Source organism: Bos mutus, chromosome 7, assembly GCF_027580195.1.
Source record: "Bos mutus isolate GX-2022 chromosome 7, NWIPB_WYAK_1.1, whole genome shotgun sequence".
NCBI classification, from domain to species: domain Eukaryota; kingdom Metazoa; phylum Chordata; class Mammalia; order Artiodactyla; family Bovidae; genus Bos; species Bos mutus.
This window is the reverse complement of record NC_091623.1, coordinates 41,757,785-41,782,980: the sequence shown is the minus strand read 5'-3', so window position 1 is coordinate 41,782,980 and position 25,196 is coordinate 41,757,785. Positions and strand designations below refer to the sequence as shown.

The 25,196-nt window shown below is 40.6% G+C and overlaps 1 protein-coding gene across 2 annotated transcripts in view; it reads right to left on the bottom strand.

Annotated features, from left to right (window-relative positions):
- Positions 1–25,196, bottom strand: part of CAMK4 (calcium/calmodulin dependent protein kinase IV) — a 264,681-nt gene that overhangs the window by 25,522 nt on the left and 213,963 nt on the right. For both annotated transcript variants that reach the window (XM_070373210.1, XM_070373211.1), the window contains exons 6-7: positions 17,509–17,599; positions 15,449–15,523 (exon numbers count right to left, since the gene is read on the bottom strand). In XM_070373210.1, the coding sequence (XP_070229311.1) occupies positions 15,449–15,523; positions 17,509–17,599 (166 nt within the window). The remainder of the gene's footprint in view (positions 1–15,448; positions 15,524–17,508; positions 17,600–25,196) is intronic.

Genomic DNA, 25,196 nt, shown 5'->3' with positions numbered 1-25,196 from the left:
GCAAGTGGGGGCTGGGCAGGGAGACGCAGGCTGCATTGCTTAGAGTAAGGACCAGCCTGAATGCCCCGAGGGCAATCTGAGGGAACTAACTTGGGCTAGCAAACCAGACTGTGGGATAGCTACCACGCGAAAAGTCCTAACCTAAGACACTGCCAGCCCTGCTCACAGAACAAAGGATTGACTAGAGCTACATAAAAAGCCCTAACCTAACACACCATCAGGCCCACTCATAGAACAAAGGACTGAGCAGAGCTAGCTGGCTGCAGACCGGCCTATCCCACTCCGGTGACAGGCCAGCGAGGGCAGCCAGAGCCGGAAGGGGGCAATCGCAGCCCCAGAGAGGCATTATCTACCAAACTGCAAGCAGGCTTCATTGCTAACCAAGACTTCTTGGGATTCTAGACAGTCAACATCCGCCTAAGAAGGTGCACCGGCTGTACACCCAGAGAACCGAGTGGCAGGGACAGGGGAGGCGATAAGTCGCAGCAACCATGCTCGCCAAACACCTGGTCACCTGAGCTGCTTGGACCTGGGAAGAGCACAAAACGAAGGCCCAACCGAGTCTGTGCCTCTGAGGACTACCCAAGTACCTTAACCTGAGCAGCTTAGACCTGGGAAGTGCATACAACCCAGGGCCGGCCTCAGACAGTCCCCGGCAGAGCAACCTAGAGCCTAAGCAGTGTAGCCAGGGAAAGCGCACACATGTCGTGAGCGAGGGCAAACCCAGTGTGGCCGAGACACTGTGAGCACATGCCAGTGTTATTTGTTTGCAGCGTCCCTCCCTCCCCACAGCACGACTGAACCAGTGAGCCTAAAAAAGTGTCCACCACCGCCCCCTTGTGTCAGGGCGGAAATTAGACACTGAAGAGTCCAGCAAACAGAAGCTAAAACAGAGGGAACCACCTTGGAAGTGACAGGTGTAATAGATTAAAACCCTGTAGTTAGTACCGACTACATAGGATGGCGGAGAAGGCAATGGCACCCCACTCCAGTACTCTTGCCTGGAAAATCCCATGGATGGAGGAGCCTGGTAGGCTGCAGTCCATGGGGTCACTAGTAGTCAGACACGACTGAGCAACTTCACTTTCACTTTTCAGTTTCATGCATTGGAGAAGGAAATGGCAACCCACTCCAGTGTTCTTGCCTGGAGAATCCCAGGGATGGGGGAGCCTGGTGGGCTGCCATCTATGGGGTTGCACAGAGTTGGACACGACTGAAGCGACTTAGCAGTAGCACATAGGACAGGGCCTATAGATCTTGAGAAATATAAGCTGGATCAAGGAACTATCCAAAAATTAACTGACCCCACACTGCCCACAACAACACAAGAGAAAGTCCTAGATATATTTTTTACTATTTTTACTATCATTCTTTAATTTTTTTTTATTTTTAAGTCCTCTATTACTCCTTTAATTTTCATTTTTATAACCTACTATTACTTTGCAAAAAAAAAAAGAGACCCTATTTTTTAAAGCAAACTTCATATATATATATATATTTTATAATTTTTGTGACTTTTTTTCTTTAATATTGTATTTTTTGAAAATCCAACCTCGACTCTAGATTTTTAATCTTTGCTTTTTGGTATTTGTTGTCAATTTTGTACTTTTAAGAACCCAATCTTCAGTACCCATTTTTACTTGGGAGCGAGATTACGGGCTTGACTGCTCTCTCGCCCTTTGGACTCTCCTTTGTCTCCACCAGGTCACCTCTATCTCCGCCCTCCCCCTTCTCTTCTCTACCCAACTCTGTGAATCTCTTTCTGTGTTCCGGACGGTGGAGAACACTTAGGGAACTGATTACTGGCTGGATCTGTCTCTCTCCTTTTCATTCCCCCCTTTTATCCTCCTGGCCACCTCTGTCTCCTTCCTCCCTCTTCTCTTCTCTGTATAACTCCATGAACATCTCTGAGTGGCCCAGACTGTGGAGCGCACATAAGGAAGTGATTACAGGCTAGCTTGCTCTCTCCTCTTTTTATTCCACCTCATCTCATTTGGGTCACCTCTAACTCCTTCCTCCCTCTTCTCTTCTCCATGTAACTCTGTGAACCTCTCCAGGTGTCCCTCACTGTGGAGAAACTTTTCATCTTTAACCTAGATGTTTTATAAACAGTGCAGTATAGATGGAGAAGTCTTGAGGCTACTGTAAAAATAAGACTGAAAACTGGAAGCAGGAGGCTTAAGTCCAAATTCTGAGAATACCAGAGAACTTCTGACTCCAGGGAACATTAATTGACAGGAGCTCACCAATGCCACCATACCTACACTGAAACCAAGCACTACCCAAGGGCCAACAAGTTCCAGAGCAAGATATACCATGCAAATTCTCCAGCAACACAGGAACATAGCCCTGAGCTTCAATATACAGGCTGCCCAAAGTCACTCCAAACCCACTGTCATCTCAAACTCATTACTGGACACTTCATTGCACTCCAGAGAGAAGAAATCCAGCTCCACCCATCAGAATACTGACACAAGCTTCCCTAACCTGGAAACCTTGACAAGCCACTGATACAATCCCACCCACAGCGAGGAAACTCCACAATAAAGAGAACTCCACAAACTGCCAGAATATGGAAAGGCCACCCCAAACACAGCAATATAAACAAGATGAAGAGACAGAGTAATACCCAGCAGGTAAAGAAACAGGATAAAGGCCCACCAAACCAAACAAAAGAGGAAGAGATAGGGAATCTACCTGATAAAGAATTCCAAATAATGATAGTGAAAATGATCCAAAAGCTTGAAAACAAAATGGAATCACAGATAAATAGCCTGGAGACAAGGATTGAGAAGATGCAAGAAAGGTTTAAGAAGGACCTAGAAGAAATAAAAAAGAGTCAATATATAATGAATAATGCAATAAATGAGATCAAAAACACTCTGGAGGGAACCAACAGTAGAATAATAGAGGCAGAAGATAGGATAAGTGACGTAGAAGATAGAATGGTAGAAATAAATGAAACAGAGAGGAAAAAAGAAAAACGAATTAAAAGAAATGAGGACAATCTCAGAGACCTCTGGGACAATGTTAAACGCCCCAGCATTCAAATCATAGGAGTCCCAGAAGAAGAAGACAAAAAGAAAGACCATGAGAAAATACTTGAGGAGATAATAGTTCAAAACGTCCCTAAAATGGGGATGGAAATAATCATCCAAGTCCAAGAAACCCAGAGAGTCCCAAACAGGATAAACCCAAGGTGAAATATCCCAAGACATATATTAATGAAATTAACAAAGATCAAACACAAAGACCAAATATGAAAAGCAGCAAGGGAAAAACGACAAATAACACACAAGGGGATTCCCATAAGGATAACATCTGATCTTTCAATGTAAACTCTTCAGGCCAGGAGGAATGGCAGGACATACTTAAAGTGATGAAAGAAAATAACCTACAGCCCAGATTACTGTACCCAGCAAGGATCTCATTCAAATATGAAAGTGAAATCAAAAACTTTACAAACAAGCAAAAGCTGAGAGAATTCAGCACCACCAAACCAGCTCTCCAACAAATGCTAAAGGATCTTCTCTAGACAGGAAACACAAAAAGGGTGTATAAACTCGAACCCAAAACAATAAAATATATGGCAATGGGATCATACTTATCAATAATTACCTTAAATGTAAATGGGTTGAATGCCCCAACCAAAAGACAAAGACTGGCTGAATGGATACAAAAACAAGACCCCTATATATGTTGTCTACAAGAGACCCACCTCAAAACAAGGGACACATACAGACTGAAAGTGAAGGGCTGGAAATGGATATTCCACGCAAATAGAGACCAAAAGAAAGCAGGATTAGCAATACTCATATCAGATAAAATAGACTTTAAAACAAAGGCTGTGAAAAGAGACAAAGAAGGACACTACATAATGATCAAAGGATCAATCCAAGAGGAAGATATAACAATTATAAATATATATGCACCCAACGTAGGAGCACTGGAATATGTAAGACAAATGCTAACAAGCATGAAAGGGAAATTAACAATAACACAATAATAGTGGGAGACTTTAATACCCCACTCACACCTATGGATAGATCAACTAAACAGAAAACTAACAAGGAAACATAAACTTTAAATGATACAATAGACCAGTTAGACCTAATTGATATCTATAGGACATTTCACCCCAAAACAATGAATTTCACCTTTTTCTCAACCGCACATGGAACCTTCTCCAGGATAGATCACATCCTGGGCCATAAATCTAGCCTTGGTAAATTAAAAAAAAAAAATTAAATCATTCCAAGCATCTTTTCTGACCACAATGCAGTAAGATGAGATCTCAATTACAGGAGAAAACTATTAAAAATTCTAACATACGGAGGCTGAACAACATGCTGCTGAATAACCAACAAATCACAGAAGAAATAAAAAAAGAAATCAAAATATGCATAGAAATGAATGAAAATGAATACACAACAACCCAAAACCTGTGGGACACGGTAAAAGCAAGGTTCATAGCAATACAGGCATACCTCATGAAACAAGAAAAAAGTCAAATAACCTAACTCTACACCTAAAGCAACTAGAAAAGGAAGAAATGAAGAACCCCAAGGTTAGTAGAAGGAAAGAAATCTTAAAAATACAGGCAGAAATAAATGCAAAAGAAACAAAAGAGACCATAGCAAAAATCAACAAAGCCAAAAGTTGCTTCTTTGAGAGGATAAATAAAATTGGCAAACCATTAGCCAGACTCATCAAGAAACAAAGGGAAAAAAATCAAATCAATAAAATTAAAAATGAAAATGGAAATATCACAACAGCACAACACAGAAATACAAAGGATCATACGAGACTGCTATCAGCAATTCTATGCCAATAAAATGGACAACTTGGAAGAAATGGACAAATTCTTAGAAAAGTACAACTTTCCAAAACTGAACCAAGAAGAAATAGAAAATCTTAACAGACCCATCACAAGCACAGAAATTGACAATGTAATCAGAAATCTTCCCCCAAACAAAAGCCCAGGTCCAGATGGCTTCACAGCTGAATTCTACCAAAAATTTAGAGAAGAGCTAACACCTATCCTACTCAAACTCTTCCAGAAAATTGCAGAGGAAGGCAAACTTCCAAACTCATTCTATGAGGCCACCATCACCCTAATACCAAAACCTGACAAAGATCCCACAAAAAAAGAAAACTACAGGCCAATATCACTGGTGAACATAGATGCAAAAATCCTTAACAAAATTCTAGCAATCACAATCCAACAACACATTAAAAAGATCATACATAGTGAACAAGTGGGCTTTATCCCAGGGATGCAAGGATTCTTCAATATTTGCAAATCAATGTAATACACCACATTAACAAATTGAAAAATAAAAGCCATATGATTATCTCAATAGATGCACAGAAAGCCTTTGACAAAATTCAACCTCCATTTATGATAAAAACCCTCCAGAAAGCAGGAATAGAAGGAACATACCTCAACATAATAAAAGCTATATATGACAAACCCACAGCAAACAGTATCCTCAATGGTGAAAAATTGAAAGCATTTCCCCTAAAGTCAGGAACAAGACAAGGGTGCCCACTCTCACCACTGCTATTCAAGATAGTTTTGGAAGTTTTGGCCACAGCAATCAGAGCAGAAAAAGAAATAAAAGGAATCCAAATTGGAAAAGAAGAAGTAAAACTCTCACTGTTTGCAGATGACACGATCCTCTACATAGAAAACCCTAAAGACTAGCTACCAGAAAATTACTAGAGCTAATCAATGAATATAGTAAAGTTGAAGGATATAAAATAAACACACAGAAATCCCTTGCATTCCTATACACGAATAATGAGAAAACAGAAAGAGAAATTAAGGAAACAATTTCATTCACCATTGCAATGAAAAGAATAAAATACTTAGGAATATATATACCTAAAGAAACAAAAGACCTATACATAGAAAACGATAAAACACTGGTGAAAGAAATCAAAGAGGACACTAATAGATGGAGAAATATACCATGTTCATGGATTGGAAGAATTAATATAGTGAAAATGAGTATACTACCCAAAGCAATTTATAGATTCAATGCAATCCCTATCAAGCTACCAACGGTATTTTTCACAGAGCTAGCACAAATAATTTCACAGTTTGTATGGAAATACAAAATACCTCGAATAGCCAAAGCAATCTTGAGAAAGAAGAATGGAACTGGAGGAATCAACCTGCCTGACTTCAGGCTCTACTACAAAGCCATAGTCATCAAGACAGTATGGTACTGGCACAAAGACAGAAATAGAGATCAATGGAACAAACTAAAAAGCCCAGAGATAAATCCATGCACCTATGGACACCTTATCTTTGACAAAGGAGGCAAGAATATAAAATGGTGAAAAGACAATCTCTTCAACAAGTGGTGCTGGGAAAACTGGTCAGCCACTTGTAAAAGACTGAGACTAGAACACTTTCTAACTCCATACACAAACATAAACTCAAAATGCATTAAAGATCTAAACATAAGACCAGAAACTATAAAACTCCTAGAGTAGAACATAGGCAAAACACTCTCTGACATAAATCACAGCAGGACCCTCTATGGCCCACCTCCCAGAATACTGGATATAAAAGCAAAAATAAACAAATGGGACCTAATTAAAATTAAAACCTTCTGCACAACAAAGGAAACTATAAGCAAGGTGAAAAGACAGCCTTCAGAATGGGAGAAAATAATAGCAAATGAAGCAACTGACAAAGAATTAATCCCAAAAATATATAAGCAACTTCTGTAGCTCAATTCCAGAAAAATAAATGACCCAATCAAAAAATGGGCCAAAGAACTAAATAGACATTTCTCCAAAGAAGACATACAGATGGCTAACAAACACATGAAAAGATGCTCAACATTACTCATTATCAGAGAAATGCAAATCAAAACCACTATGAGGACCATTTCACGCCAGTCAGAATGGCTGCTATCCAAAAGTCTACAAGAAACAAATGCTGGAGAGGGTGTGGAGAAAAGGGAACTCTCTTAGACTGTTGGTGGGAATGCAAACTAGTACAGCCACTATGGAGAACAGTGTGGAGATTCCTTAAAAAACTGGAAAGAGAACTACCATACGACCCAGCAATCCCACTGCTGGGCATACACACCGAGGAAACCAGAATTGAAAGAGACACGTGTACCCCAATGTTCACTGCAGCACTGTTTATAATAGCCAGGACATGGAAGCAACCTAGATGTCCATCAGCAGACAAATGGATAAGAAAGCTGTGGTACATATATACAATGGAGTATTACTCAGCAATTAAAAAGAATACATCTGAATCAGTTCTAATGAGGTGGATGAAAGTGGAGCCTATTATACAGAGTGAAGTAAGCCAGAAAGAAAAACACCAATACAGTATACTAACGCATATATATGGAATTTAGAAAGATGGTAATGATAACCTTGTATGCGAGACAGCAAAAGAGACACAGATGTATAGAACAGTCTTTTGGACTCTGTGGGAGAGGGCGAGGGTGGGATGATTTGGGAGAATGGCATTGAAACATGTATAATGTCATATGTGAAACAAATCACCAGTCTAGGTTTGATGCATGTTACAGGATGCTTGGGGCTGGTGCACTGGGATGACCCAGAAGGATGGTATGGGGAGGTAGGTGGGAGGGGGCTTCAGGATGGGGAACACGTGTATACCTGTGGCAGATTCATGTTGATGTATGCCAAAACCAATACAATATTGTAAAGTAATTAGCCTCCAATTAAAATAAATTTATACTAAAAAAATAAATAAATAAAATGAGTAAGACAAAGGAAGAAAAGAAAGTTTGTAGTTTAGACTATTAGATTTACATCTTTTACTCATTTAAATTTTCCAATATTTTTCATGGTAATGTATCTGCATGTGGACAGAAATCTCTTCTGACTGTAGACTGCTCAAAAAATTCTAATTCTGGTACAGTGAATGGAATAGGTTATTTCTTTAGAATATATCAATGTGGTGACAAAGTAAGATTATCCCTATAATAATTAGACCTGGCAAATGCCAAGAGGAAATAAATTCTTAATAGCTTCTGGAACCTGAATATTTTACCATATGTGAAACAGATCACCAGTCCAAGTGCAATGCATGAAACAGGGCATTCAAAGCTGGTGCACTGGGACAACCCAGAGGGATGGGATGGGGAGGGAGGTGGGAGGGGTTTCAGGATGGGGGACACGTGTACACCCACGGCTGATTCATGTCAATGTATGGCAAAACCCACTACAATATCGTAAAGTAATTAGCCTCCAATTAAAATAAATAATTTTAAAAAGGAAAGATTATGAAACAAAATAAATGTTTAAAACTAAAACAGATGCTAATCATGCCTTCAAAAAGTAAAATAAAAATTAGTATAAAGTTATTAAATCATGTTTATTTTGATTGTGCAGCAGAGAAGAGAATATAGCAACATTTACTGTTCTCTAAAGCACTTAGTTTTATTCCGGTTTGATTTTTGCTATTTTCTGAAAAACAAAACAAAAACATCAACAACAACAAAAGTTCAACTTAAAAAACCCTCAAATAAAATTCTTTATACAATCTTGGAAAAAAAAAAGAATGTGGATAAATACACAAGTAGGGATATAAAATATGAAGATACATAATTCAGTTAACTAAGCCTATGAATAAATTAGATAATTGATATTAGACAGAAACATTCTTTTATATAACCACTTCCATACTGGTTTTTCTTTTCTACTCTAACATCTTGTATTTCTTCTCTATGATGGGCGTGGGTATGTTTCAGTTAAGTTCAGTTGCTCAGTTGTGTCCAACTCTTTGTGACCCCATGGACTGCAGCAGGCCAGGCCTCCCTGTCCATCACCAACTCCTGGAGTTTACTCAAACTCATGTCCGTTGAGTCTGTGATGCTATACAGCCATCTTATCCTCTGTTGTCCCCTTCTCCTCCCACCTTCAATCTTTCCCAGCATCAGGGTCTTTTCAAATAAGTCAGTTCTTCACATCAGGTGGCCAAAGTATTGGAGTTTCAGCTTCAACATCAGTCCTTCTGATGAACATTCAGGGTTGATTCCTTTAGAATGGACTGGTTGGATCTCCTTGCAGTCCAGGGGACTCACAAGAGTCTTTTCCAACACCACAGTTCAAAAGCATCAATTCTCTGGCACTCAGCTTTCTTTATAGTTCAACTCTCACATCCATACATGACTACTGAAAAAACCATAGTTTTGACGAGACAGACGGACCTTTGTCAGCAAAGTAACGTCTCTGCTTTTTAATATGCTGTCTAGGTTAGTCATAGCTTTTTTTCCAAGAAGCAAGCATCTTTTCATTTCATGGCTATAGTCACCACCTGCAGAACACCCACAAACTTCAAGCTTTAAATATCTCAACCAGTTAAGATATTCTGGAAGTAGTATTGCATAGTTACATTGTAACACATTTATCAGGAGCCATGCCCAATGGATATTTTTTTTCTTGAGACCTATTTCTATTTCCAACAAGATTCTGAGAATTTCTTCAACGTTGAATACTTCATGGAGTATTTCAGAGTATTAGTCATTGATTCCATTTATCTGAATCACAAATTTTAGTTTTCTGGCCTGGAGTTCTGTTTCGACTGGGCACATTTCCCAGGAAATAATGAGTATTTGCTTAAACACACAGTATCTGTGATCTTTTTTCCTTTGAGATTCTTTTATAGGAGAACCCTCTGTTATTAATAGCCTGGGGCAAAAGTTCTGTAAGTGAGACTGATTGGATAGCTTTCCTTTTTTAATTTCCTAACAAATGACACATGGTATAACATAAACACCTACTCTCTCCAAAGATGTAATTGAAAAAGCCTTCAAGATATCCGACAGAGTGTACATAAGAATAATTCACAGAGGACACAATCGTCCTTACATCAAGCAAGAAGCAAGCTCAGCCTCCCTTCTCTGTCACCGTCCAAGGTAAACGCAAAGTCTCTGTGTAAAGTCGTGCTTTTCACAGCGTGACTGTGATTTCCGCCAGTCTTGCACTTAGATCTCATTTTCAGCACTTTCTATAAAGGGACAGTTCCCTCCTCACCCAAATATTCTCAGAAGGCTACATGGAAAACTGATACTCACAATGATGACTTTCTTTTTGCAATGAACTTAAAACAAACAAACAAACACACACACAAACCAGTACTTATATGTGGTATGGGGAGAAAGGGCTGGAACTGAGGGTGATCCTCAAAGAGGGCTTCAGCCTTACCTATAAAAGGTCTCATTGTTTGTGAGACAGATGAATAGACATATTATCACATTAAGTTGAAACAATTCACATCTCTGCACCTTCTCTCTGCTCTAGGCTGCCTGCTGCCCGTGCCCCAGTGTTACCGGGTCCTTAAAATCTTGCCCCCCTGCCCCCTCTTGGGGTTAATATTCTATTGTATTTCCTTTGGATCAAGAGACTGTATGAATATATATGTCTGCTTATATATATTATGAACCCTGCCTTTTAAATTAAGTAATCAAACTTTCCTGTTTTTATTTCTAAGCCTGCCTTGGCCTCTACAACTGCAGTGTGAGTCTAGCACTTCGGAGCCTGAAAGCACGTTTATTTCCTCTCTGACCCCCTCCTGCTGCAGCACCCTTGCTGCTTCCTTCTGTCGTGTGGTTCAGCAAACCACACCTTCCTGGGGGAGCCTCTGCCTCCAGCGCAGTGGATGGATTGCCTCGATCTCGCTCAACCACTCAGCTCCCTCTACCCCGTTACCCAGCCCCGAGGGTGATGTGGATATCTGCCAGGGAAAAACAAATGGAAAACAAGCCTCTCTTATGAGACAGCATCGCCTTAAGAGCATTGTCTCATAAGATGGCAAAGCAAGAGTTGGAAATAGTATTTTTATAATAATTTTATGTTAAAAAATAAATGACTGGATTGACAGGAAAGAGCACCTACAATAGCTTTCTAATTTGTCTTCTTTGATCTCTCTTCTCTCTCAGATTCATTTGTCATAATGTCATTATCAGGATATTGATAAAACAGACTTGATTTTAAAATATAATTGCTCTGATGAGGAACCTTTGTTGGGTCAATATTATCCCCCAAAGCGAGTCTCAATCCCCTGGCCTAGTGCACAGATTCTTTTAAAATTTGGTGCATCCTACTTTTCCAAGTCCATCTGCATTCTTGGTACTGAAGACTCCATGCTGTAGTCATGCAAAGTGACCGAGCAGCAAATAGTCCCTGGAGCTGCCAGATGCTGCCACTCGCCTGCCTTCTCTGTCCCTGTGCTTGCTGACAAAGGTCTATGGCCGCCTCTTCACTCGCTGAACTCCTACCAATTCTCCAGTGTCCCTCCTCCGTAAAGGCCCACCTAAGAAGGATTAATTACTCACTCCCCTCTGCATCCTTGAGCCTTAGGCTCAGATAAGTATGTAATTTATCACAACAAATTCTGATTTATCCTGTACAGATATTTCTTCTTTTATAGCCTATGAGATCCTTGAAGGGTAAGATCATACTGTGTTCACTCATAATCTCAGTGACTAACATGGAGTCTATTAACACATTCAGTGTTCATTTTACCAGTGAATGAATCATTCATTCATAGTGAATCAATATGGATCAATCATTTATTCAGAGAATGACCAAACTGAAAACCACAATCACAGAAAACTAACCAATCTGATCACATGACCACAGCCTTGTCTAACTCACTGAAACTAGGAGCCACGCCGTGTGGGGCCACCCCACAGCTCATGGTGGAGAGTCCTGACAAAATGTCCACTGGAGAAGGGGATGGCAAACCATGTCAGTGTTCTTGCCTTGAGAACCCCCTGAACAATATGAAAAGGCAGAAAGACAGGACAATGAATGATGAACTCTCCAGGTAGGTAGGTGCCCAATATGATGAGATGGTTGGATGGCATCACTGACTCGATGGACATGAGTTTTAGTGAACACTGGGAGCCGGTGATGGACAGGGAGGCCTGGTGTGCTGCAGTCCACGGGCTCGCAAAGAGTCAGACACGACTGAGTGACTGAACTGACTGACTGGGAATGACCATTTTGTACTGTCACAAGAAAGACTTGCTCTTATCACTATTATTAATAAGCTGTTGAAAGGACTCTGCAATCTCAGTCCCAGAAGGGACTCTGAGAGATTACTAGGGTAATTTCTCCCTGATCCTTCCATTTCAGGCTGCTCAGTTCTCAGAGGATTTCTCTAACCTTCCTATCTCCCTGGAATACTTAGAATTCAGTATTAGATAGCAATTACTAAGTTGACCACCAGCTTTACTGTTGTGGGAAACCCTTAATTTGTTGTCTCATTCTCTCCTCAATCCTCTTTCAATGTTTCTGTCAACTGGTCAGCAATGAAGGGTCAAAATGGGCCGCCCCACTGGTATACAGTAGAGAACTCAGGGTTCTTCTTTTCCCCGTGTTGTTGGAGATCTGGAAGCAGGAAAGAAATTCAGGATGAGGTCAAACAAGGACATATGAATTAGAGAAAGGAGAAGTTCATATGGCACGATTAGAAGGAAGGGTGATGGACAGGTCGTCAGGCAACAGTTAAGGAAAATAAAAGTATAAAAACAGAAGAAGAGGATGGCTAAAGGGAACATACTGTAATGGTTTCCACAGTTTTTCTGAGAATGACAATCTCGCTCGTAAGCCTGTAGTAGAGACAGTTGTCTGGTGCAGCACTCACTCTGCTAACAGACCCCGAGTTCACGAGGGACTGCGGCATGTCCAGTAAGGATGTACTGGCAGTTTCTCTGGTCTTCTGGGGCTGGAACTAAGTACTGGCACATAAGATACAAGTGGAAGTGACACGTGGGGCTTCCGGAAGTGCATTTAACATGAAAATGTGCTTTCGTAGAGTTTATTTCTTCTGGTTGTAGAATGCAGATGTAATGACTGATTTCAAGCAGTCATTTTGGACTGTGAGGAAACATACTCAGGAGTGGTAGAGTAAGACAGAAAAAGTCTGAATCCCTGACACTGAGATCCACCACACCTGCAGAGCCATAGCTGTGGAACCCACCTGGACCGCCTACCTCCAGATCTCCAGTGTATCAGAGAAATCAACATCTGTCTTATGTTTGGAGAAAGTAGAAATAGTGACAGATTTTAGTTTCCTGGGCTCCACAATCACAGTGGATGGTGACTGTATCCATGAAATTAAAAGATGCTTGCTCCTTGGAAGAAAAGCTATGACAAACATAGACAGTGTATTAAAAAGCAGAGACATTATTTTGCTGACAAAGATCCATGTAGTCAAAGCTATGGTTTTTTTCAGTAGTTACGCACGGATATGAGAGTTGGACCATAAAGAAGGCTGAGCACCGAAGGACTGATACTTTGCAACTGTGGTGCTGGAAAAGACTCCTCAGAGTCCCTTGGACTGCAAGGAGATCAAACCAGTCCATCCTAAAGGAGATCAACCCTGAATATTCACTGGAAGAACTGATGCTGAAACTGAAGCTCCAATATTTTGGATACCTGATGTGAGAAACTGACTCATTGGAAAGACCCTGATGCTGAGAAAGATTGAAGGTGGGAGGAGAAGGGGATGACAAGGATGAGGTGGTGGGATGGCATCACCGACTCGAGATACGTGAGTCTGAGTGAACTCCGGGAGATGGTGGAGGACGTTCCCTGTCTTTCTCTGCTGCCATCCATAGGGCGGCAAAGAGTCAGACATGACTGAGCGACTGAGCAACAATGTTCGGATTTTCACTTCTTACAATGACCCACACTTTTGAGGTTTCAAAAATTAAAATAAGGAACATTTTAAACTGAAAGTTGTAAATGATATATACTGCTATGAAGGGAAACTATATTGATTTTTCTATGTTGCTTTTTTGATTAGTGTGATGTGTATGTACTCAGCTGTGTCTGACTCCTGTTGACCCCATGGACTACAGCCTGCCAGACTCCTCCATCCATGGGATTACCCCAGCAAGAGCACTGGAATGGGTTAGCTCCACCTCCTTCTGTAATTCTGTTTTTAGGACCTCGAATACCTGGATTCTCATCCCTGATCCTCTAGTAACTAGACTTGGAATCTTGAGGAAGTCATACTCTTTTGACCTTAGTAAAATGAGAATGTTACTAGATGAATACTAAAGTTCCTTCTAGCACTAACATTCTGTGAATCCTACATTTAATCATGCATTTCCTTCAGTGGCTTTCTTAATGCACTGTTCCAGTCTGACTTCTGTGAATTCAAAAGTTGTTAAAATGAGTTAGTAATGTCGTTCTTCCGTGTCTACTTATGACATGATGTGACTAACAAACATAAATCCCATAGAAGAATAGGACAGATAACGCTGAAACCACCCTTCTCCTATGTTTCCATAATGGCCTTTCCAAAAGCATAACATGGCATTCCTCAAGGTATACATGTTTGGTTTCACGTTCGTTCCTTACAGATTCTGAGCCCATGGGAGTGGGGGAGGGGGCAAGAAAATGCATCTTCCTGGTGCCAAGCACTGACTTGAATACAGCAGGTGAACATATGAGTAAGTGAAGGAAGATTTGTATAAAAAAATGACGGCCCTAAGAGAAAATGAGAGATAGTTTTAAGAGAAAATGATAGATAGTTTTACGACTGGTAACTTGAAATCTTGTCTCTTTTCTTTGTAACACAGAGTTTAATTAATTTGTGATGTATTCATGAGTCAGAAAAACTTGAGAAATTCTTATAAGCTTTATTGGCTTTTAGCTTGTTGCCAGATTGAGAGAGTCATCAAGAAAAAAAAGGGGGGCGAGCTTCATGCTGTCTTGGATCAAACGCTATTGTTCTGTCTCCGGACTGTGGCCTGTACTCAGGGTGCCTTCAGCCTGTTCCAGGAGGCTGGGAGGATGGGCAAGGATGTGAGGACTGTGTTATCTCCAGGGCCTCTGGCTGGGAAACCCCACCTATTGCCCTTCTAGTGAGGCTAGACCAGGGCCATCAATGAGAACCAGGGGCCACCCTCGCTCCCTGCAGTCCTGCACACCATCAGAATGAACGACACGTCTCCTCACACACCTTCCTAACAAACAGCACGTGAGTAAAGTGACAAAGGGTTCATGGCTTTAATCCCAATCACAAAGGTATTTCCCTGTTCTTTGCCCTGGAGAGTCTGTTTCTACTCCTGAGTAGAAGAGCAGCTACTCCCTGAAAGGCAGGCGCAGAGCTCCTGTTACTTCTTCCTGGGTCCCCAGGCGCGGAGCTCCTGTTCCTCTCCTGGTCCCCAATCACAGAGCTCCTGTCCCTTCTCCTGGTCCCCAGGCACAGAGTTTCTATTCCTCTCCTGGTTCCCACCTCCCTGCTGTCCTGCAGGGGCACCCTAAAATCAACATCATTGAACCCCTCATGCAGAGCAAGAGCTGGTCTGAGTGTCATTTATAAACACCTTCCTCATGGAGACTCGTATCAAATTATGTCTCAAATAGAGATATTAGGACTTTGAATACAAAGAAGTAAAATATCAATCAGTATTACAGAACATACCGCAGTACCCTGGGGTTCCACATACTGTCTTCATGAGTACTTGATGTTCTACGATTTTGGAGAGTCCAAAATCAGCTAAGAAGACAAGAAAAAAAATTAATGAAATGAGTATTTTCTCAGCTTTTATAAGATGACAGATTACTATTTTATTATTCAAAACAAAACTTGTTTGTTTCTGTATTTGATATTGGGGTGGATATAGAGGACAGCCATTTGGGAGAGTAAACTAAAAAAACTAAATAATAATTTAAGTCTGGCGTTAAATTGGAAAAAAGTTTACCCCACGACTCCAATATATATTTTATGTTTTCTCTGTAATTACTTACTTTTAGTAAATAAGCTATTTCTTCTGGAAATAATAGATGCGATGGATATATTTTGTATAATGTTAATTCTAAGATTTGAAACTAACTCTTAACGACAGCATAGGATTACTAATAAAATCAGAACTTTAATCCATCTAAGAAATCAGAATAAAAAAATTAGACTTTCATAAATGTCAAGAAAATGAACAGAAATATAAAAGGTTTATTCTGCTTCAAAATAAATGGTTTCATTCTTTAGTGTATTTGATGGATAAGAATTTACTCTCATATGAAGAACATGTAACTTTGCGCAAAAATCCTTTTTATTTATTTCTCAGAATATTACCTAGATAAAACATGATCAAAAGTTGCTATTATACTCTATTTGCTGGGCTACATCTCTTTCACCCAAGAAACCTCAGGAAACAGTTCAAGGGCATTCTTCAAGAGAGGCAGGTGCAGAACTGATGCCATTTTAGACTTCAAAGATAAACCCACATTTCCATGGAGGTGCTGATCCTTATCAGAAAAAGCAACAGGAAGTCCTTCAGAAAGGAAGGCTCTCCCTGCTAAATTAGTATCTATCCATCCGTTTAAAGAAATCTCTTTAAGGATAAAATCTTTGAAAGTGCTGTTAAAGGAAGCAACAAACGGAAGCCCCCCTGCTGCCCGCTGCCTTTCAGGAGAGAACAGGCCGGCGGCCCAGCAGGACGTCGGCATTTTTCCTTTAGGTTCTTGGCTCATAAAGCACATTACGTTGTCTGAGCTTTCCCATGATATGTACAACTTAATTTTCAAAAACGTTAACATAAATGCAGTGAACTCATCAGATTAGCGTTATAAAAGACAGCACCAAAAGAGTAGTGCCCTTCAGAGGATTTAGAACAGCTTCTCCAAAGAATCCAAAATAAATTTTATAATTATTTTTGTAAACAAAGATTTGCTTTGTAAGGGACAAGGAAAGTAAAATTTAATATACATTTTTTTCTAAAATGCTGATTTACTGATCTCTCTGGGTAGATCAGAATTTCCCAAATCATCTCTGTAGTTCTTTAAGTTCTTACTGGGGGAAAAAAACACAAATCAAGGTTTCCAAATAAGGTCTGGGAAGAGCCTTACCGACACTAATTTAGATGTTAAGCCCACACATTAGCACTTCTAACTTTCTGAAAGCCCTGCAGACATAAAGCCTGGCTTAGCTATGACTCAGTGTTCCCTGACTGGCTTGACCAAACCCAGCACCTCCATACTCATCCCCCAAGGGGCTCATCCACCCTCGTTCACTGAGAACTGGCGTTCTGTGGAGTGCACGTTGAGAAATACAGATCTCAACTTATCTCTGTTCATATAAACAAATGACTCAGAGCCAAAAGTACACTGATATGTTCTAAGCATTTTGTGTCAGAGTTCTTCATTAGCTAAAATTAAACTCCAACTAACTTGTGATAAAAGTTGATAACCAAAAAGAAGTGCTACATAATCTGTGATTTTCTTCTATAATAAACTTATCTTCAAAATATAAGGTCACCTCCTGAAGTCCCTGTCTTTTCCAAGGGCTGTGATTCCTTTGTGTGTCCAGCTATAAAGTACCAACTGGCACAAATTAATTCAAGTTGATATTCTAGGAAACAGACTTCATTATTTGAGGAAACTGAATGGAGACAAAACCTGATAGAGCAATATTTACAAATTCCATGGAATAAATTTCTTCTGCTTTGGGAACAGGGGTAATAAGACATCAGGAAATACCCTTACCAATTTTGAGTGGTGCATCTGGTGCTGGAGTTGCATAGAGAAGATTCTCTGGTTTGAGATCACGATGGACAATCCCATTTTCATGTAGGTACTAAATATGGACAATAATGAAGTAACAGTCATGTAATTATATTTATGGGGCCAACGTTTATATTTAATCTTTCCAGAATTATAATAATCTTTACTAAGTTATATAATTCAAACACACACATATTAAAATTTTAAAATAAACACCATAAAGGTGAATGAGTTTTAAATTATATGTCATTTGAGAATAGCTTATACATAGTTTCCTAAAAATGAAATGCAATTTAAATTATATAGAAGCGATGGCCACAAATAAAATATTTACTTCTCAGAGAATATTAGTTACAGTTCTCATATGCATATTATCATATCAGATCAATTGGCTACTTATTATTATAAATAATAAAGTCAACATGCCCTGTGTTGAAATTTGTCTGATTTATTATCTGAAAGACATAATTCTGTGTATCATCTTAGAAGCTCACAACCATAGCAAAGCCTTCATAATTATTGTTTGAACAGACATTCAGACGTGAGTAATTACTATAGAGAACTACCTTTAATATGATAAATATTGTTTAATGACAATAAATGCTCTCATAGGCTCTTTGAGGATTAGTATATCCAGCTATCATTGATATTATTTTAGAGATCACCTCTAACATTCGTTTTATTATATTTTAAATTCTTTTGTAAATCATGTGCAATCACACACGTAGCACATTCTTGTTGTGAATGTTAAAGCTCTACCTGACCCTGCTTCTCCTCCAGGGGACATCCACATCCCCTCCAAAAGCAGGCATTCATCGGTTGGAGATGGTCTGAACTCTCCTCTATGCAGTTACGAATACGAGTACATGCATACAAAGACATATACCTGATTTTTCCATTTTCTTACATAAATGTATCACTAATAAAAACTTTCACACTGCTTTTATTTTTTTAACAACATCTTTAAAAATCTTTCCCGTATGTCACCACAGCTTATTTTATTTAGCCCTTGTATTCCTTCTTTGTGGGATATATCACTTTTTATTTTGCTATTTCCACTTTGATGGACATTCAAATTTTTAAAAATTACAAATAATGCAGTAATAAATCTTCAATACTTGGAAACGTAAGCATTTTTGCTGATATTCTCTAGGATAGATACCTGAAACCAGGTCTGATGTGGTCACAAGGTATATAGATTTTTAACTTTAATATGTACTGCAAAATCACTTTCCTAAAAGACTCCAACAATATTTAGTCACATAAAAGTGTAAGTGTATACATTTTCCTAATATCTAAATAGCAAATTTATATTTTTAACTTCTGCTGAACTGGAATATAAAACTTATATCTGAAGTTTGGTTTAATTTCTCTTTCTCTGTTTACTCATATAGTCCAGCTTCTCTTTATACACTTTCCTTTTTATAAATTGCCTATTCAAATCCCTTGCCTGTCTTTCTGTTGCGTTAAGAGAAAAAGTTGCCAAGGTGCTTTTCTCCTTTCCTTTGGCATAGAGGAACAGAGGAGGTCATTCTTTCTTTCTACTCAAGCCAAGTAAAAGAGGATAAAAAGCTTCAAGGTCACCTGATATGTGTCACTTAGTGGTCTGAGGAAACGGACTGATAGCTGGCTCACTCATGAAACTGGTAAACCGATGGAGCAGGTGACTGAAGGGACAGCGTCTCAGTGAGACTCAGCTGGCCTCACCTGACAGCTGGGCAGAGAAGCACGTTTCTCACGGACCCGGAGTGGACTGTGCAGAAGGGCACTGGACACGGGTCCCCCGAGGAGGTCCTTCTGCTGGAGTGCCTCCCGTGGGGGTGATGCCACCTCATCTCGGCATCACAGAAAGCAGAACCCGAGGGCGGTGACAGCAGGCAGCTGAAGGGCCACTCAGATCACCCGGAGTGAGAGAACTGTCCTGCAAAGAGTCCCTGCAGAGCTATCAAAGATGTCCCACAGGGGAAGACAACAGGCATTTGTAACCTGCCACAACCAGAGATCACTGTACCAGCTCACCAGTACCAGCCCAGGGAAGACCAAGCTTTAATCCCCTATTTCCTATCCTGTTCCTTATCATCGCCTTCACAGCCCAAGCCTGGAAGAACCACAGTCAGTATCTAGCTGGTTGGAAAAGAGGAAGGAGAAAAGCAGAAACCAACAGGAGTCCCTACCACTATGTTTATGAATTACAGATCCCAGGGTGGGGGAGGTAAGACATTTAAAACTGGGTGAGTCTAAAATTTTGGTCTTTTCTTGAAAAGATGCTCAATAATCACTAATTATTAGAGAACTGCAACTCAAAACTACAATGATGTCCCACTTCACACCAGTCAGAACGGCTGCCATTAAAATGTCTACAAATGACAAATGCTGAAGAGGGTGTGGAGAAAAGGGAACCCTCTTACACTGTTGGTGGGAATGCAAACTGGTGTAGCTACTATGGATAACACTATGAAGGTTCTTCAAAAACTAAAACTGGAATTGCCATACGATCTGCAACCTATTCCTGGGCATATATCTGGACAAAACTACAATAAAAATGATACGGGCACCCTCGTGTTCACAGCACAACAGCCACACCACGGAAACAACCTGAATGTCCACTAACAGGTAAATGGACAGGAAGACGTCGAACACACACACAAAGCAATACTACTGAGCCACTAAAGAACAAAACAAGGCCATCCGCACAGCATGGGTGCAACTAGAGACTGTCATACCAAGTGAAGGAAGTCAGAAAAATACAGACAAATACCATATGATATCACTTATATGTGGAATCTAGACAATGACACAAATGAGCTTATGCAGGAATTAGAAACAAACTCACAGATAGAGAGAAAAGATCTGTGACTGTCAAGGAGGGGGGTGAGGGATGGACCAGGAGTTTGGCATCAGCAGATGCGAAGTATTACACACAGAATGGAGAGACAAGGTCCTACTGCACAGGACAGGGAACTGCATCCAGTATCCTGTGATAAACAACAATGGAAAAGAATATAAAGAAGAATCATTTTTTTATATTCTGAATCACTTTCCTGGACAGCAGAAAGCAACACAACATTGTAAATCAACTATCAGATCAGAGCAGAGCAGATCAGTAGCTCAGTCGTGTCTGACTCTTTGTGACCCCATGAATCGCAGCACTCCAGGCCTCCCTGTCCATCACCAACTCCTGGAGTTCACTGAGACTCATGTCCATCGAGTCAGTGATGCCATCCAGCCATCTCATCCTCTGTCGTCCCCTTCTCCTCCTGCCCTCAATCCCTCCCAGCATCAAAGTCTTTTCCAATGAGTCAACTCTTCCCATGAGGTGGCCAAAGTGCTGGTTTCAGCTTTAGCATCATTCCTTCCCAAGAAATCCCAGGGCTGATGTCCTTCAGAATGGACTGGTTGGATCTCCTTGCAGTCCAAGGGACTCTTAAGAGTCTTCTCCAACACCACAGTTCAAAAGCATCAATTCTTTGGCACTCAGCTTTCTTTATAGTCCAACTCTCACATCCATACATGACCACAGGAAAAACAATAGCCTTGACTAGACGAACCTTTGTTGGCAAAGTAATGTCTCTGCTTTTTAATATGCTATCTAGGTTGGTCACAACTTTCCTTCCAAGGAGTAAGCGTCTTTTAATTTCATGGCTGAAGTCACCATCTGCAGTGATTTTGGAGCCTAGAAAAATAAAGTCTGACACTGTTTCCACTGTTTCCCCATCTATTTCCCATGAAGTGATGGGACCAGATGCCATGATCTTTGTTTTCTGAATGTTGAGCTTTAAGCCAACTTTTTCACTCTCCACTTTCACTTTCATCAAGAGGCTTTTTAGTTCCTCTTCACTTTCTGCCATAAGGGTGGTGTCATCTGCATATCTGAGGTTATTGAGATTTCTCCTCACAATCTTGATTCCCACTTGTGTTTCTTCCAGCCCAGCGTTTCTCATGATGTACTCTGCATATAAGTTAAATAAACAGGGTGACAGTATACAGATTTGACGTACTCCTTTTCCTATTTGGAACCAGTCTGTTGTTCCATGTCCAGTTCTAACTGTTGCTTCCTGACCTGCATACAAATTTCTCAAGAGGCACATCAGGTGGTCTGGTATTCCCATCTCTTTCAGAATTTTCCACAGTTTATTGTGATCCCCACAGTCAAAGTCTTTGGCATAGTCAACAAAGCAGAAATAGACGTTTTTCTGGAACTCTCTTGCTTTTTCCATGATCCAGCAGATGTTGGCAATTTGATCTCTGGTTCCTCTGCCTTTTCTAAAACCAGCTTGAACATCAGGAAGTTCACAGTTCACATATTGCTGAAGCCTGGCTTGGAGAATTTTAAGCATTACTTTACCAGCGTGTGAGATGAGTGCAATTGTGCAGTAGTTTGAGCATTCTTTGGCATTGCCTTTCTTTGGGATTGGAATGAAAACTGACCTTTTCCAGTCCTGTGGCCACTGCTGAGTTTTCCAAATTTGCTGGCATATTGAGTGCAGCACTTTCACAGCATCATCTTTCAGGATTTGGAATAGCTCAACTGGAATTCTATCACCTCCACTAGCTTTGTTCGTGGTGATGCTTTCTAAGGCCCACTTGACAACTATACTTGATTAAAATAAAAAAATTTAAAAAGGAAAAAATAAAATGTTGGTCTTTTCCTATCCAAAGGGGACTGGAAAAAATAGGGCATGGCCTGAAATTTTATTCACTGAGGAGAAGGCTGGATTTACAGGGTTATCTGTCAGAGCAACAGTGAGGAAAAATAAAGTTTGGCTTTTGTACATGTCTAATCAATGGTGATTGAAGCCATGAAATTAAAAGACACTTACTCCTTGGAAGGAAAGTTATGACCAACCTAGATAGCATATTCAAAAGCAGAGACATTATTTTGCCAACAAAGGTTAGTCAAGGCTATGGTTTTTCCTGTGGTCACGTATGGATGTGAGAGTTGGACTGGGAAGAAAGCTGAGCACCAAAGAATTGATGCTTTTGAACTGTGGTGTTGGAGAAGACTCTTGAGAGTCCCTTGGACTGCAAGGAGATCCAACCAGTCCATCCTAAAGGAGACCAGTCCTGGGTGTTCATTGGAAGGACTGATGCTGAAGCTGAAACTCCAACACTTTGGCCACCTCATGTGAAGAGTTGACTCACTGGAAAAGACCCTGATGCTGGGAGGGACTGGGGGCAGGAGGAGAAGGGGACAACATAGGATGAGATGGCTGGATGGCATCACCGACTCGATGCACATGAGTTTGGGTGAACTCTGGGAGTTGGTGATGGACAGGGAGGCCTGGCGTGCTGCAGTCCATGGGGTCGCAAAGAGTCAGACACGACTGAGCAAATGAACGAGAACAATACTGCCATTCGTGTCCTAAACACTTAGTATACATTCCAAGCACAATTATAAACACCTTTGGATCTCTTAGCTTACTTAAACTTCACAGCAGCTTTATGATGGAAGCACATAATTTTTGTTCTGCAAATGAGAAAACTGAAGGATAAAGAGGCTACAAGATCCCTAGAAGGTCCCAACTGGACGTTGTGGTGGTGGGTTCAGGTCTGGGCACCTGACCATGCAGGATTCCCAAGCAGGAGCTCAAGGACCACTTAGTGCTTGGCTGTGTAGTGTGGGGATGAGACGGAAATAAAAAGAAGGAGAGCAGGGGAGAGTGCTGGCGGAGAGACAAGGTGTTTAGTAAGGATGGGTGGGGGGGGCGGCAGGGGAGGAGTGATAGAAGACTACATTCAGCCTCAGATCATACCCTGGAAGAAAACACCATACCCCGAGAAGGAACATGCTATGTCCTGTGTACCTGGAGTGTGAAAGGCAGAGATGTGAGTGTCTCGTACAATAGCTTTGGAACATATCTAAGAATTGCACAGATCAAGAGAAAACACTGATTTTCTAACCCAGTTTAGAAGCTCCATAGCTTGGGGAAGAAAATGACACTGAAAACAGTGGCACAGTAACAGCAAACGAGATGAAGGGACAAATGTTGGTTCAGCAAAGTACTAATTATATAAAGATTTTCATTAAATGTTGTTCTAGCTTTCTTGAACAAAAATGATGGTTATGTGTTTTAAGTGCAAATTTTAAAAAAGCAAGACAAAACAAACAAAACATTATTTGGCACTCCAAGGAGAGCTAGACAGATAAGAGAAGAAAAGTTTTATAGAAAATAATAGATCTAGGAGTCATGCACTACCAGAGGAACAAACTGAAAAGCAAATAACAGAATGAATGCCAACAGTCCTGATCCCGACTTTTAAAGACAGAGGCAAGGATCATTTGCTGTAAGTGACTTGGTGTGGAAAGACTTAATACTCATGATATAATCATCCACACGTGTGGGAGACTTTATTGACAAAATGGCAGTTTTATTTTTGCTTAGACCCACTGATTGCCTTTGATCAATAGTTACTACTTTTAACCTTTACATTATTTCCAGTTGGGAAGCCAGGAAGACGGCAAACATGGAGTATGATCCTCTGCCTCCCCCAAGGAGACACGGTCATCGGAAGCAGCCACGCTTCTGGAGCACTGGTTCTCAGACTTTCTGGTCTCAGAACTTCTTTACAGCTAAAATTTTAAGAACCTCATAGAGCTTTTGTTTATGTGAGCTCTACCTAACATTTAGTTACTGTGCAAGCAGTTAAAACTGAGAAATAAAAAAATTACTTTTAATTTAAAAATAAAACAATAAACTCATGACAATATACACATTTTAAAATATAAATAACTATTTTCTGAGGTAAGAAACTAGTGAGTACTATACCACTGTTTTAAAGTTTTACAGATTTCTTTCACTTCTGGTTTGACAGAAACAGCTGGATTCTCATGTGCACTTATTTCTCCATCGTAAAATCACAGCCCATGTTGTTGTTGTTCAGTCCGCAAGTTGTGTCCGGCTTTTTGTGACCCTATGAACGGCAGCGCACCAGGCTTCCCTGTTCTTCACTATTTCCCAGAGCCTGCTCAAACTCATGTCCACTGAGTTGGCAATGCCATCCAACCGTTTCATCCTCTGCCGTCCCCTTCTCCTTCTGCCCTCAACCCTTCCCAGCATCAGGGTCTTTTCCAATGAGTTGGCTCTTGGCCAAAGTATTAGAGCTTCCGTTTCAGCATCAGTCCTTCCAGTGAATATTCAGGGTCGATTTCCTTTAGGATGGACTGGTTGGATCTCCTTGCAGTCCAAGGGACTCTCAAGAGTCTTCTCCAGCATCATAGCTTAAAAGCATTAATTCTTTGGTGCTCAGCTTTCTTTATGGTTCAACTCTCACATTCATACATGACCACTGGAAAGTAAGGAGAAATGCTTTCATATTATGATGAAATGGTTTTGACTTCACAGACCCTCTGAAAGGGGTTTCAGTGACCCTCAAAAAATCCCTAGAATATCTTTGAAAAATTCTGTTTTATAGCATCAGAAGTCATAAAGCCAACCCTGAATATTTGTTGGAAGGACTGATGCTGAAGCTGAAGCTCCAATACTTTGGCCACCTGATGAGAAGAGCCGACTCATTGGAAAAGACCCTGATGCTGGGAAAGATTGAAGGCAGGAGGAGAAGGGGACGACCAAGGATGAGATGGTTGGATGGCATCACCAACTCAACGGACATGAGTTTGAGCAAGTTCCAGAACACTGTGAAGGACAGGGAAGCCTGGCGTGTTGTAGTTC